At 37.8% G+C, this 12081-nt stretch overlaps 1 protein-coding gene across 5 annotated transcripts in view; it reads left to right on the top strand.

The window, feature by feature from the left end:
• rab3ip (RAB3A interacting protein) overlaps positions 1 to 11604 on the top strand; it is a 29833-nt gene extending 18229 nt beyond the window's left edge. For 4 of the 5 annotated variants that reach the window (XM_012958766.2, XM_031897786.1, XM_012958764.1 and 1 more), the window contains 8 exons: positions 90 to 185; positions 1473 to 1550; positions 2507 to 2710; positions 4420 to 4548; positions 5218 to 5330; positions 7748 to 7847; positions 10406 to 10475; positions 11197 to 11604. In XM_012958766.2, coding sequence (XP_012814220.1) covers positions 90 to 185; positions 1473 to 1550; positions 2507 to 2710; positions 4420 to 4548; positions 5218 to 5330; positions 7748 to 7847; positions 10406 to 10475; positions 11197 to 11279 — 873 coding nt within the window. In that variant the 3' untranslated portion in view covers positions 11280 to 11604. Of the gene's footprint in view, positions 1 to 89; positions 186 to 1472; positions 1551 to 2506; positions 2711 to 4419; positions 4549 to 5217; positions 5331 to 7747; positions 7848 to 10405; positions 10476 to 11172 lie in introns of all 5 variants that reach the window. The other variant, NM_203799.1, reaches the window with a different exon arrangement.
• The last annotated feature ends 477 nt before the right edge of the window (positions 11605 to 12081 follow it).

Raw genomic sequence — 12081 nt, forward strand, 5'->3', positions numbered from 1 at the left:
ACATTGTGTGTTTTTAGTTTTAAATCCATCAACATTTAATGGTCCTCATAATGCTTAGTTTAATATATGTTCTTGGTGCCCCATTATAGGACCTAAAACTAAAAGATGAAGAATGTGAAAGACTCTCTAAAGTGCGGGACCAGTTGGGGCAGGAACTGGAGGAGCTGACAGCAAGTCTTTTTGAAGTAGGTTTAAATGCTGTCATACATGCATCTCTTTACAGTAAACGAATCATACCATTCCACATTTTTAAATTGTTTTGTCACTGTACTCAGGGCTATGCACAATGGGTTGTTTTCATCACTGCTACGAATATAAAAATGTCTGTCACCAGCCACAGATCACTTTTAAAGGGGACCTGTCACCTTGAGAAATAATTCCAAATTGTTTTCTATTGTGTTTGTCTAGCAAAATAAACTTTACTTACACTATATAAATTATTGTAATGTTATTTTCTTCAGCCTTGGAATTCACAATTGCAGCAAGCAGGCCGGCACCATTTTGTGGACACTGTTATCAAAGCAGGGATTGCATCCTGCCAAAATCTTGTTTCTGTGCCAGTATGGGGATACCTGATACCCATATCCATGCACTGGTTACAAAATTACATGGTGAGGAGGGAGGGGGAATATGAGGAGTGCAGCAACATCTAAAAAGTTAAAGTAAATCTCTGCCCCACTTTTATGCCTGAGGCATAGGGGCGGGGCAGGCAATATATGATTGACAGCTGGGAATTTTAAATGCTTTTATAATGGGTATAGATATGGTAATAAAAAAATGATTTTTGGTTTCTTGTTTAGTTTGAAAGGGGCTTTTATTATACAGCTTTTTATGTTTGGGTGACAGGTCCCCTTTAAAGGGTTACCGTCATGATTTTTATGGTGAACCAACAAATGTATTTTTTTGTCCAGAAATGCAACTGTATGCATTTTTGGGCAGAGATGGCATATTTTATCGCAATGATTGTGAGTCTAGTGTGACTCACTATGCTACGATTCAATATTTAGAGCTATGGTACACAAAGAGATTTGTCATCTGCCATAAATCTGCGCTACCGCGAGTGACAGATCTCCATAAACTGCTCTCCCACTGGTGATAATGTAAATCAGAGGTGGTAACATACACGATTTACATTATCACTGATGGGAAAGCATCTTGGGGAGATAAGTCACCCACAGTAGCGCAGATTTTTTTTAGGTGATATCCCCATGTGCCATCACCCTAAGGGAAGAAATATATACAAGTAGTGTGTTTTTAATTAATAAAGGTGCCCTCATGTACCATTTCCCTTTGGGTGTGAATCTTCTACATGACTATAAAAAGTAAATGCAAAGGGTCAGTTTTTGTTTGTGCTAATTTATGTGATTGCACCCACACCTTATGACTGAAAATGTTAGTGGAGTGTAAAACAAGATTTTTCTTATTTAATTGTTTGTGTGTTTAAATGCATTTATCAGCATATTTATATGCAGGAAGCACATAAAATGGTCCGGGAGGCAAACCTGAAACAGGCTGCTGCAGAAAAACAGCTTAAGGAAGCACAGGGAAAGGTAAGTGAGAATGTAGATGGGTATCTAGATGTCTTATCTGGAAATCCAATATCCAGAAAGCTGTGAGTAATAGGAAGCTCATCTTCCAGAGGGTCCATTTTAGTTGTTTTTTTTTTTTTTTTTTTTAAGTAATTTTCTTTTCCTCTGTAACAATACAACAGTACCTTTTACCTGATCCTTACTAAGATAAAAAAAAAAAACATGTTGGATTTTTATTAAAGGGGATGTTCACCTTACAATAGCCTGAATTTGAAGAGCCCCTGTCAGAAAAACTTTTTTTGTAAATCATCTTTATTATTTAAAATTTATTTTGAAACTACAGACAAGGATTGGCGCAGCTTAAACTCTTGCCGATCTGCTCTCTGGTCTCTCTTTAGGGGATTTCCCAGACCAGGACCTGCCAGGCTGCGAAATAAAAAAAAAAAAAAGTTATTTATGAATTGGTTCTGCCCATGTCTACCCTTTCCTGTCTCATTTACATTTTATAGATCAGATAGGCTTAATCTTGCCAGCCAATGGTATCAAAGATCTCTGCAGGACTGAACTGTTCCTGCAAGTTTTATAGAATTATCTATAATAGTGTTAATACAGTTGCTTGTATTTGTATGTATGTATATTTTTATTTATAAAGTGCTACTTATGTATGCAGCGCTGTACAGTAGAATACATTAATACAAACAGGGGGTTAATAAGATAATAATAGATATATACAAGGTATAACAATAAATACAAATAAATACAAGATACAGTTGCAATAAGTTAAGAGTCAAAGACACAAGAGGATGGAGGTCCCTTCCCCGTAGAGCTTACAATCTATATTATAAGAAACTGTAATGTATTATTAACCCAGGTTTTAGTTTAGAGGTATTTATGAACATTTTATAGAATTTTGTTTTATTTGCTTGTTATTTAGGTTGTTGAGCTAAACTATAGTTTTTAATATTTATTTCTTTTAGATTGATGTACTGCAGGCAGAGGTAGCAGCTTTGAAAACACTAGTTCTCTCAACCTCACCAACTTCTCCCACAAAAGAACTACAGCCAGCTGGAAAGGCACCCTTTAGGAAGGGCCATGTCAGGAACAAAAGCACAAGCAGTGCTATGGGTGGAGGAACACTAGACCTCAGTGTACTGCCACCAATTGTCATGGAACTGAAAGAGGTAATTTAAAGGTTGGAATTTGAAATGTTTATTTGGTGTATTGTTTGTGCACATGTAAGTGTAAAAAACAAAAAATTCCACTCTTCATGCAAATTGCAATTTGTACAAAATATGTACGAAAGTTAGACTTTCCTGTGCAGTGGGATTTTTTCCAGTTCTTCTTTGAAATGAAAAAATAGTTTTGCAGTGTTTTAAAAAAATTGTTAGAAAACATCTCAATCCAGGGAAGCAAATCCCATCCTGATTAGCCTTCTCACTGGATCCCCTTAGCTCAAAGCAAGCTTATAGATATATACAAACATTGATTTTAACTGCTAACCAAGGAAAACTAAGCAACAAAAGGAGTTAAATTCATGGTAATATATACTTACTACACCTTTGCTTAAACAATGTCCAATGGGAAACTGTGGAATGACCTGAGGAACCAATGACCAGTCCTCATAAAACCACAAGGAGGTGCTGGATATATTTTAGGTTTGTATGTTTAGTTGTCTTGTTTCCAGTTCTCATGCCTGCATGTATGGACCATATTTGCTTTTGATTGTGTTTTTTTTATACTAAAGTAGAGTTAATTTTGAATTGTCTTGTTGTATTGAGATCAATGGCAGCTTTAGTGGGTTTAGGGTCCAGATCATAGTATTAATGTTACACTAAATAGATTGTAAGCACTAGATGAGTCATTTAAGGGTGTAGCAGCTACTTGTCACTGCTGCTCAACCCAGAAAATACCCTGCCATAGACAATACTGAAAATTGCCTCTGTTAAAAAACACGTAGAGACAATTATAACAGCATTGTCCATATTTGTAGCCGTGACAAGTAGCTGCTACTAGTGGCTTTGTAGTAGCCATGACTTTTTAAAAAGTTGTGGCGTGATTAGTCGCAGCAACTTTTATAAAACCCCTATGGTGGTAAAGTTGCCGCAACCAACTTTTTAAGTTTGAAAATGAATTGCCTTGTGTGTCTCCGCCCTCAGGAGCTGGTCCTGATGATTATAGGGCTGCTTGGCACGTCATGTCCTAATTTAATTTTATCAGCTCAATTAGTGTTTTGTTGATTGGGGTGCAACTGTTGCTCAGAGTGACTGTGTCTCAGCCACTGGAGATTGATGAATCTTTAAACCTATGTGTGAGTGTCACAATAATTTTTCTCTTAGCAGGAAAACCAGTCTTGAAGACACGAAAAAGCAATAATGGCTTGGGTAGTGTGTTTCTCCTTTGTAAAGCATGTGCAGTCATGACACTCTGTTGTATATGTTGGGGAAGTCTTGGTGAAAAAGCTGGGTACCAGCTGCCTCAAGCACTGATATTATGGTTTTTTGGTACTAGAGTATGCATGCATAATGAACAGAGATGTCTGACTGCACATAATAAGAAACTCATATCTCTTAATTAGTAACATTATATTTTTCTTGGCACAAACTGTTGTTCATAATGCACATTTTATAAAGATCCTATGAAACAATATTCCTATATTCAATGCAATGGTCTATTTCTTAAAATTACACTTGCTGCTATGTGGAATCATAATTAGGCTGCCTGCTTGTGAGCAGTATTTCAGAGTGTTGGTCAGTAAATTTTCTTTGCAGCAAACCATTGCATTTGGTCATAATGATTCTGGTTGCAGGGTAGCTTTGCATGTTCATTTATAAAGACATATTACTTTCTCATTAACAAAAACATATTCTAAAAGGTATTTCTCTTTTTATAGCCTGATTTATCCCTTTACTATGAATTCAGAACTTGGAAAGAAGAGCCTTCCATGGATAGGGCATGCCCATTTTTGCACAGAATATATCAGGAGGATATCTGCCCTTGTTTAACATTCCCTAAAAGTGAGGTAAATGTTCTTATTTTTCATGTGCTTAGTAGGAATAATACAGATATAGTTTATATTATTTTATTGTATTTGCAGTGGAGGTAGCATTAATTAAGTGTTCCCTAATCTCCCTCAACTTTTCCCTCTATTGCTTTATGTAGTAAAGGAGAGGGAGATGTAAAAACTCTTCCTTATGCGCAACCCTGGGACACAAACTCCAGGTGGGGAGGGGCTTGTTTATACAGAGTCTCTGTCTGTTTATCTCTTTAAAGGGGATATGTCACCCTAAGAAATAATTCCAATTTTTTTTTCTATTGTGTTTGTTAAGGGCTCTCCCAGTATAGAGGAAGCAGACCTAGCCCCTTCTCTTTAGTTACGCCACTGTGATAACCCTGTGCTAATGTTGCGCAACTGTGAAACATTGTAGAAGAAATATAGATGTTACTCAAGCCTGGCAGGACTTGTGAGGCATCCCCCAAACTTGTAAAGGGAGAACTGAAAGAACTAGCACTGGGACTGTAAGAACATTAGGGAGATGTAAAGGGGATTCATTATACTGAATAAAAATAAAGCTGATATTAGCTGTGGTTTTTGGGCATAACACAGTTTGTCATAGATTACAAAATGTATGTACATGCACAGTAAAATGCGCGTATATCTCATATTTTGTTTTATAATTAATTTTCTTAGCTAGCTGCAGCTGTTCTTGAAGCTGTAGAAAACAACACCTTAAGCATTGAGCCTGCTGGTCAGCAACCTGTGCGGTTTGTTAAAGCATCAGCTGTTGAATGTGGAGGATCAAAGTAAGTAAACCACATGTATGTAAAGAATTTAGTGACTGAGGTCATTGCTGCTTATATAGTTTTGACTACAATGACTAAAAAAAAAAAAAAAAAAATATATATATATATATATATATATATATATATAAAAAATATTGAACAGTGTGCTTGAGGCCTATTAAGGCGTTTTCACTGGTTATAATAAGTTGTAATGCATACTATCAATCCCTTAAAGGAGTGCTGTCCAACTGGCAGCCCGGCCTGCGACCCCCCTCTGTGTGGCCCCCACCTGTCTGGCTGATTTGATGGCTTAACTTTGTGTAAGCTTTAAATTGTATCACTACTGAGTTTAACTGGCCCCTTGCATGGTTCTCACCTCAGATTCAGGCTGTAATCCCCCTGTATTGTTTAAAAATGTAATTCCCTGTACTGTTCACACCTTTTAATCTCTGCATTGTTTACCCCCTGCATTCTTCACACCTCAGGCTCGGGCTGTAATCACCCATATTGTTCTCCTGTTCACACCTGTGTGTAGGCAGCATGGGGTAGGCAGAGTATGGCACATAGGCAGCATAGGGCAGGGAGAGTATGGCACACACAGGCAGCATAGGACAGGGAGAGTATGGCACACACAGGCAGCATAGGGCTGGCAGAGTATGGCACACACAGGCAGCATAGGGCTGGCAGAGTATGGCACACACAGGCAGCATAGGGCAGGGAGGGTATGGCACACACAGGCAGCATAGGGCAGAGTATGGCACACACAGGCAGGGTAGGGCAGAGTACGGCACACACAGGCAGCATAGGGTATGCAGAGCGCTGCCTGTGTGTGCCATACTCTGCCTACCCTATGCTGCCTGTGGGAGGTGAACATGGCAGGGGTTTGTTTTGGGAGTTTGTTAGCAGTTGGAAATAGCAATTAAATGGTCCCTAAGGTGTGTAATTATATGCTGGGGGTTGCTTTGCTATCCACAGGGGAGGAGGAGGCATATGGATTTAAGGGTACGTCTTAATATGACATAATATAATTCTTTCACATATGAATGATGGTTGATATCCCTGCAGTGAGGACGAAGCAGTTGGGTTTTTGCTGCACTACCACCATTGTGATAAAATGGGTGTGATTTGAAGTGGTTTTGGTTTAAAGGGGGAGTGGTCAAAACTGGCTTCCATTAGCGGCCCTCCACCATGTATGTGAGAGAAATTCCGGCCCTCGGCACCACAGAAGTTGGACAGCACTGCCTTAAAGGAACAGTTAAGTTCAGTATTTGCAAAATAAAAGATATTTGCAATATCGTGAGTTAGGCAAAAATGTAAACTACAAAGGCTGGAGTGGGCAGATGTCTAACATAATGAGCAGAACTTTACTTCCTGCTTTCAGCTCTCTAACCTCTTAGTCAGTGACTTTAGGGGGGGCCACATGGGACATAACTGGTTAGTTAGTTTGTGAGTGCGCAAGTCAGATTCAAATGCAAACTAACTGAACAGTTATGTCCCATATGGCCCCCCTCAAGTCACTGATTGGTTACTGACTGTTAACAGCTTAGAGGTGTAAAGGAGGAAGTAGAGTTCTGGCTATTATGTTAGACATCTGCTCACTCCAGCCCTTATAGATTACATTTTTGTCTAACTATATTGGAAACATTTCTTATTTTGTGCAGGCTATCAATTTTACCCGGTTTCACTGGTTTACACTGACCTGCTCCTTTAAGTGTCAAATGTTGTAACATGCTTGACATGGTTTAAGAAAGTTGTAAATGCCAGCAATGTGAGTTTTACCATCGGAGGCACTTCAGAGATGCCAGTAAAGCTGAAACCCAGAAGTGCATATACATTTGTGCAGAAGCCCCTAGGCAAAGAGCCAGAAGGGAAAGATTGTCAGCTCTTGTTACCTGATTGTCACAGAAGCTCCTTTCTACCTGTGCTGCAGGTCACCTATGTAGTGTCTTATTATAGTCGCCAAAGATTGTGACATATAAACAGAAAAAGATTGTTTTGCATAGAATGTTTACCATATTGTTATATGATTGTTATTCTTATAAGAAAATCTAACTTACTGTTTAATAATTTTGCAAGTCTAAGGTGACAAGTACAAACTGTGCACACCACCAGTGAAACAAATGACTGGGTATGAGTGGATATCTCTTTTATGTCTGAAATGCTTGATACATTAGTGATCCCCACCAGCGTCTTCTGAGCATCATGTTTTCATGGCACTGTTCCCTGTGGCCTTATTGTAGATGCTTATTTTTTAAATTGTTGGCTGGAGGAAAGTTTTGAAGGCACAAACACAAATTTGAATTCATTGAGCATGGGGCAATGTACACTGGACTTTCTTCATTTGAATGTGGCTCATGGGTACAAAAAGTTGGGAACCTCTGGCCTACATCATGCTAAAAGTACTTAAATATTTACTTTCTATTTATTTTTTCTTCTAGAAAATGTGCGTTAAGTGGTCAGACAAAGTCTTGTAAGCACAGAATTAAACTGGGAGACTCCAGCAATTACTATTATATTTCTCCTTGCTGTAGATATAGGGTGAGTATGGAATTGCCCCAGATCTATTAATCGAACATTTTTCTTCTTTCTTGTATTGAAGCTCCCTGTTACAGTACAGGTATAGAACCCGTTATCCAGAATGCTCAGGACCAAGCATATTCCAGATAAGAGGTCTTTCCGTAATTTGGATCTTCATACCTTAAGTTTACTAAAAAAAAAATCAATAAAACATTAAACCCAACAGGATTCTTTTGCATTCAATAAGGATTAATTATATCTTGGGATCAATTACAAGGTACTCGTTTATTACTACAGATAAAAAGGAAATCAATTTTAAAATTGTTAATTATTTGATTAAAATGGAGTCTATGGCAGACAGGCTTTCTGTAATTCAGGGCTTTCTGGATAACGGGTTTGTGGATAATGGATCCCATATCTGTACAACATTTCTTTAGGTTAGAAGAAGATTAGAGATATACAGTGGTGTGAAAAACTATTTGCCCCTTCCTGATTTCTTATTCTTTTGCATGTTTGTCACACTTAAATGTTTCTGCTCATCAAAAACCGTTAACTATTAGTCAAAGATAACATAATTGAACACAAAATGCAGTTTTTAAATGAAGGTTTACGTTATTAAGGGAGAAAAAAAAACTCCAAATCTACATGGCCCTGTGTGAAAAAGTGATTGCCCCCCTTGTTAAAAAATAACTTAACTGTGGTTTATCAATTTCAATTTTCAATTTCAATATCAATTTCTGTAGTCACCCCCAGGCCTGATTACTGCCACACCTGTTTCAATCAAGAAATCACTTAAATAGGAGCTACCTGACACAGAGAAGTAGACCAAAAGCACCTCAAAAGCTAGACATCATGCCAAGATCCAAAGAAATTCAGGAACAAATGAGAACAAAAGTAATTGAGATCTATCAGTCTGGTAAAGGTTATAAAGCCATTTCTAAAGCTTTGGGACTCCAGCGAACCACAGTGAGAGCCATTATCCACAAATGGCAAAAACATGGAACAGTGGTGAACCTTCCCAGGAGTGGCCGGCCGACCAAAATTACCCCAAGAGCGCAGAGACAACTCATCCGAGAGGCCACAAAAGACCCCAGGACAACATCTAAAGAACTGCAGGCCTCACTTGCCTCAATTAAGGTCAGTGTTCACGACTCCACCATAAGAAAGAGACTGGGTAAAAACGGCCTGCATGGCAGATTTCCAAGGCGCAAACCACTTTTAAGCAAAAAGAACATTAAGGCTCGTCTCAATTTTGCTAAAAAACATCTCAATGATTGCCAAGACTTTTGGGAAAATACCTTGTGGACCGACGAGACAAAAGTTGAACTTTTTGGAAGGTGCGTGTCCCGTTACATCTGGCGTAAAAGTAACACAGCATTTCAGAAAAAGAACATCATACCAACAGTAAAATATGGTGGTGGTAGTGTGATGGTCTGGTGTTGTTTTGCTGCTTCAGGACCTGGAAGCTTGCTGTGATAGATGGAACCATGAATTCTACTGTCTACCAAAAAATCCTGAAGGAGAATGTCCGGCCATCTGTTTGTCAACTCAAGCTGAAGTGATCTTGGGTGCTGCAGCAGGACAATGACCCAAAACACACCAGCAAATCCACCTCTGAATGGCTGAAGAAAAACAAAATAAAGACTTTGGAGTGGCCTAGTCAAAGTCCTGACCTGAATCCTATTGAGATGTTGTGGCATGACCTTAAAAAGGCGGTTCATGCTAGAAAACCCTCAAATAAAGCTGAATTACAACAATTCTGCAAAGATGAGTGGGCCAAAATTCCTCCAGAGCGCTGTAAAAGACTCGTTGCAAGTTATCGCAAACGCTTGATTGCAGTTATTGCTGCTAAGGGTGGCCCAACCAGTTATTAGGTTCAGGGGGCAATTACTTTTTCACACAGGGCCATGTAGGTTTGGATTTTTTTTCTCCCTAAATAATAAAAACCCTCATTTAAAAACTGCATTTTGTGTTTACTTGTGTTATCTTTGACTAACAGTTAAATGTGTTTGATGATCAGAAACATTTTGTGTGACAAACATGCAAAAGAATAAGAAATCAGGAAGGGGGCAAATAGTTTTTCACACCACTGTATAAGATATGTCCCAAGGGTCAGTTTTCTGTACTTTTCGCAGAATTTTAAGAACAATATATTCAAATCTATTCAACATTTTCTTGATGTTTGGCTGGGCCCACTGATGGGGCTAGCCCAACAGGTATGGAAACTGTACGGAATTTTTTTATTTTTTTTTTTAAATAATCCCAATTACATTTTAATTAATTATTTACTTTTCACACTGTAGGTGAACGTAGGAAAGTTAAGCACCAGAAATCATACTGTCCAGAGGACAGTGGTGTGCATATTCTATATTGAATAATGAATGTTTTAGATACGCAACAAAATTCACTCCTAACCAAGTAACTAGATTTTTTTTAAAAATTTTTTTTATCCCAGACATGGTGGTCTCAACATGTGACTCAAACATTAAAAAGGGTTCATATTATTATGAAAGGTTCCATTTAAATACAAGATTTTTGTAGTAACTGCTTTTTTGGGTTTTTTTTTGTGCTTTTTTTAGATTGCATCTGTGTGCAATTTCTTTACATATATTCGGTACATCCATCAAGGACTTTTAAAACAGCAGGATGGTAAGTGTTCTACGAATACATTTCCTTTTCCATTTATCCCATGGTTTCTTTATTTTATGTAATTTAACATCTAAATCTTCTGTTTTATCAGAGATTTTGCTTTGTTATTCGTAGAGAACATTTTACAGTCTGAGATGGAAACAAGTTTTTATTTATCTTTTTTTTTTGTCTACTTGGGCAAAGTACTTGTAGACACCTTGTACTTTCAACAATGTCCCGATTCACTCTCTAATTCTGTAATATGTATAATACACAAAAGCCTCAATTACGCTGTAAACTGTATCCTTGTAAGTCTTGTAATGTAGAGTTGCTCAGTGTACTATAAATAATACACATATACATATCCCCTTATATTTTTCATCACGGGTGCATTATTATTTTATTTTTCAGCAAGTCATAAGCAGTTGCAAAACAAAAAAATCCTTGTCATCTTTGCCTATTAAGGGCTTTAGCATTGTATGTGATAGTTGCTGCTTCTGCAAGCAAGCAAATGCAACTAACCATGTTGCACTGCAATGGGTAAAAGGTATTTTGATCTTTGCCACAAGTTGCACTGATCGAAACACCATTTATGTCATATTCCTTAGCTAGCCAAGATGAAAAACTTGCAAATGTTTTTACTGCTGTGACCCACAATTAGTCTCCCTACATGGACCTCTGTGTGCTAGTGTATTTGAATATTTAACGTGACCATTAGTTTTTTTTTCTTCCTCTTTTACAGTTGATCAGATGTTTTGGGAGGTCATGCAACTTAGGAAAGAAATGTCTCAAGCAAAACTTGGATATTTCAAAGAGGAGCTTTAGCACACAACAGGAATGCTCACAAATGTTTCTTGGACTTCTTCCATGCTAGGAGATTGAAAGAACATTGCAGCCCCAGGCTTCCCCTATGCCAGATACTGAAATGACTGCATAAATCAAACTATCAAATATGTATCTTTCCTGTGTACTTTGCAAATTGCACAACTAAGAGATAATGTGACATCTTATAGCTAACTCCCAAGAGATCCCCAGTGCTTGCAGGAGAAGGTTAGCTGTTGAGGTTCTAATAAGCATTTGCTGGCATCATCTTGTGTAAATTATTGGTGAACTAACTCAGTATGAAGAAATAAATGGTAGTTTAAAAATTGTTGTTGGCCTTTTCTTTTACACATGAAATTTTTAATTAAAACATCCAAATGTGTTTGCAGGGTTGTTTGTCACTGTACAGCACAATTTGGAAATGTAAGTGTATTTATTATGTATGTGTGTGGGTTATGAGATTTTTTTTTTTCTTGTTTGTTTAGGTAGTAAATATTTACCTTTCTTTGTTTAGGTCTGTAAACATAGCAGCTATGACTGACTTGCACAGGAAGCACCTGCAAGCCCATGTTGGATAATCTATGCCTTAAAAAAATGACTTTTCTTTTCAAATCAACTGTTGCTGGGGAAGAGCTTTCACTAGCAATTCCCATGCAAGTCAGCAGAGGTAATTTGGCGGACCTTTTATTTAAAAGCACATAATACAGCACCCTGTGTGCCTTACCCTAAGCGCCATGACACTAAGGGGCGTATTTATTATGCTGTGTAAAACTAATTCGCAGAAAAAGCGGAATAAATAGCTGTG

The sequence above is a fragment of the Xenopus tropicalis genome, chromosome 3 (genome assembly GCF_000004195.4).
Source record: "Xenopus tropicalis strain Nigerian chromosome 3, UCB_Xtro_10.0, whole genome shotgun sequence".
NCBI classification, from domain to species: Eukaryota; Metazoa; Chordata; class Amphibia; order Anura; family Pipidae; genus Xenopus; species Xenopus tropicalis.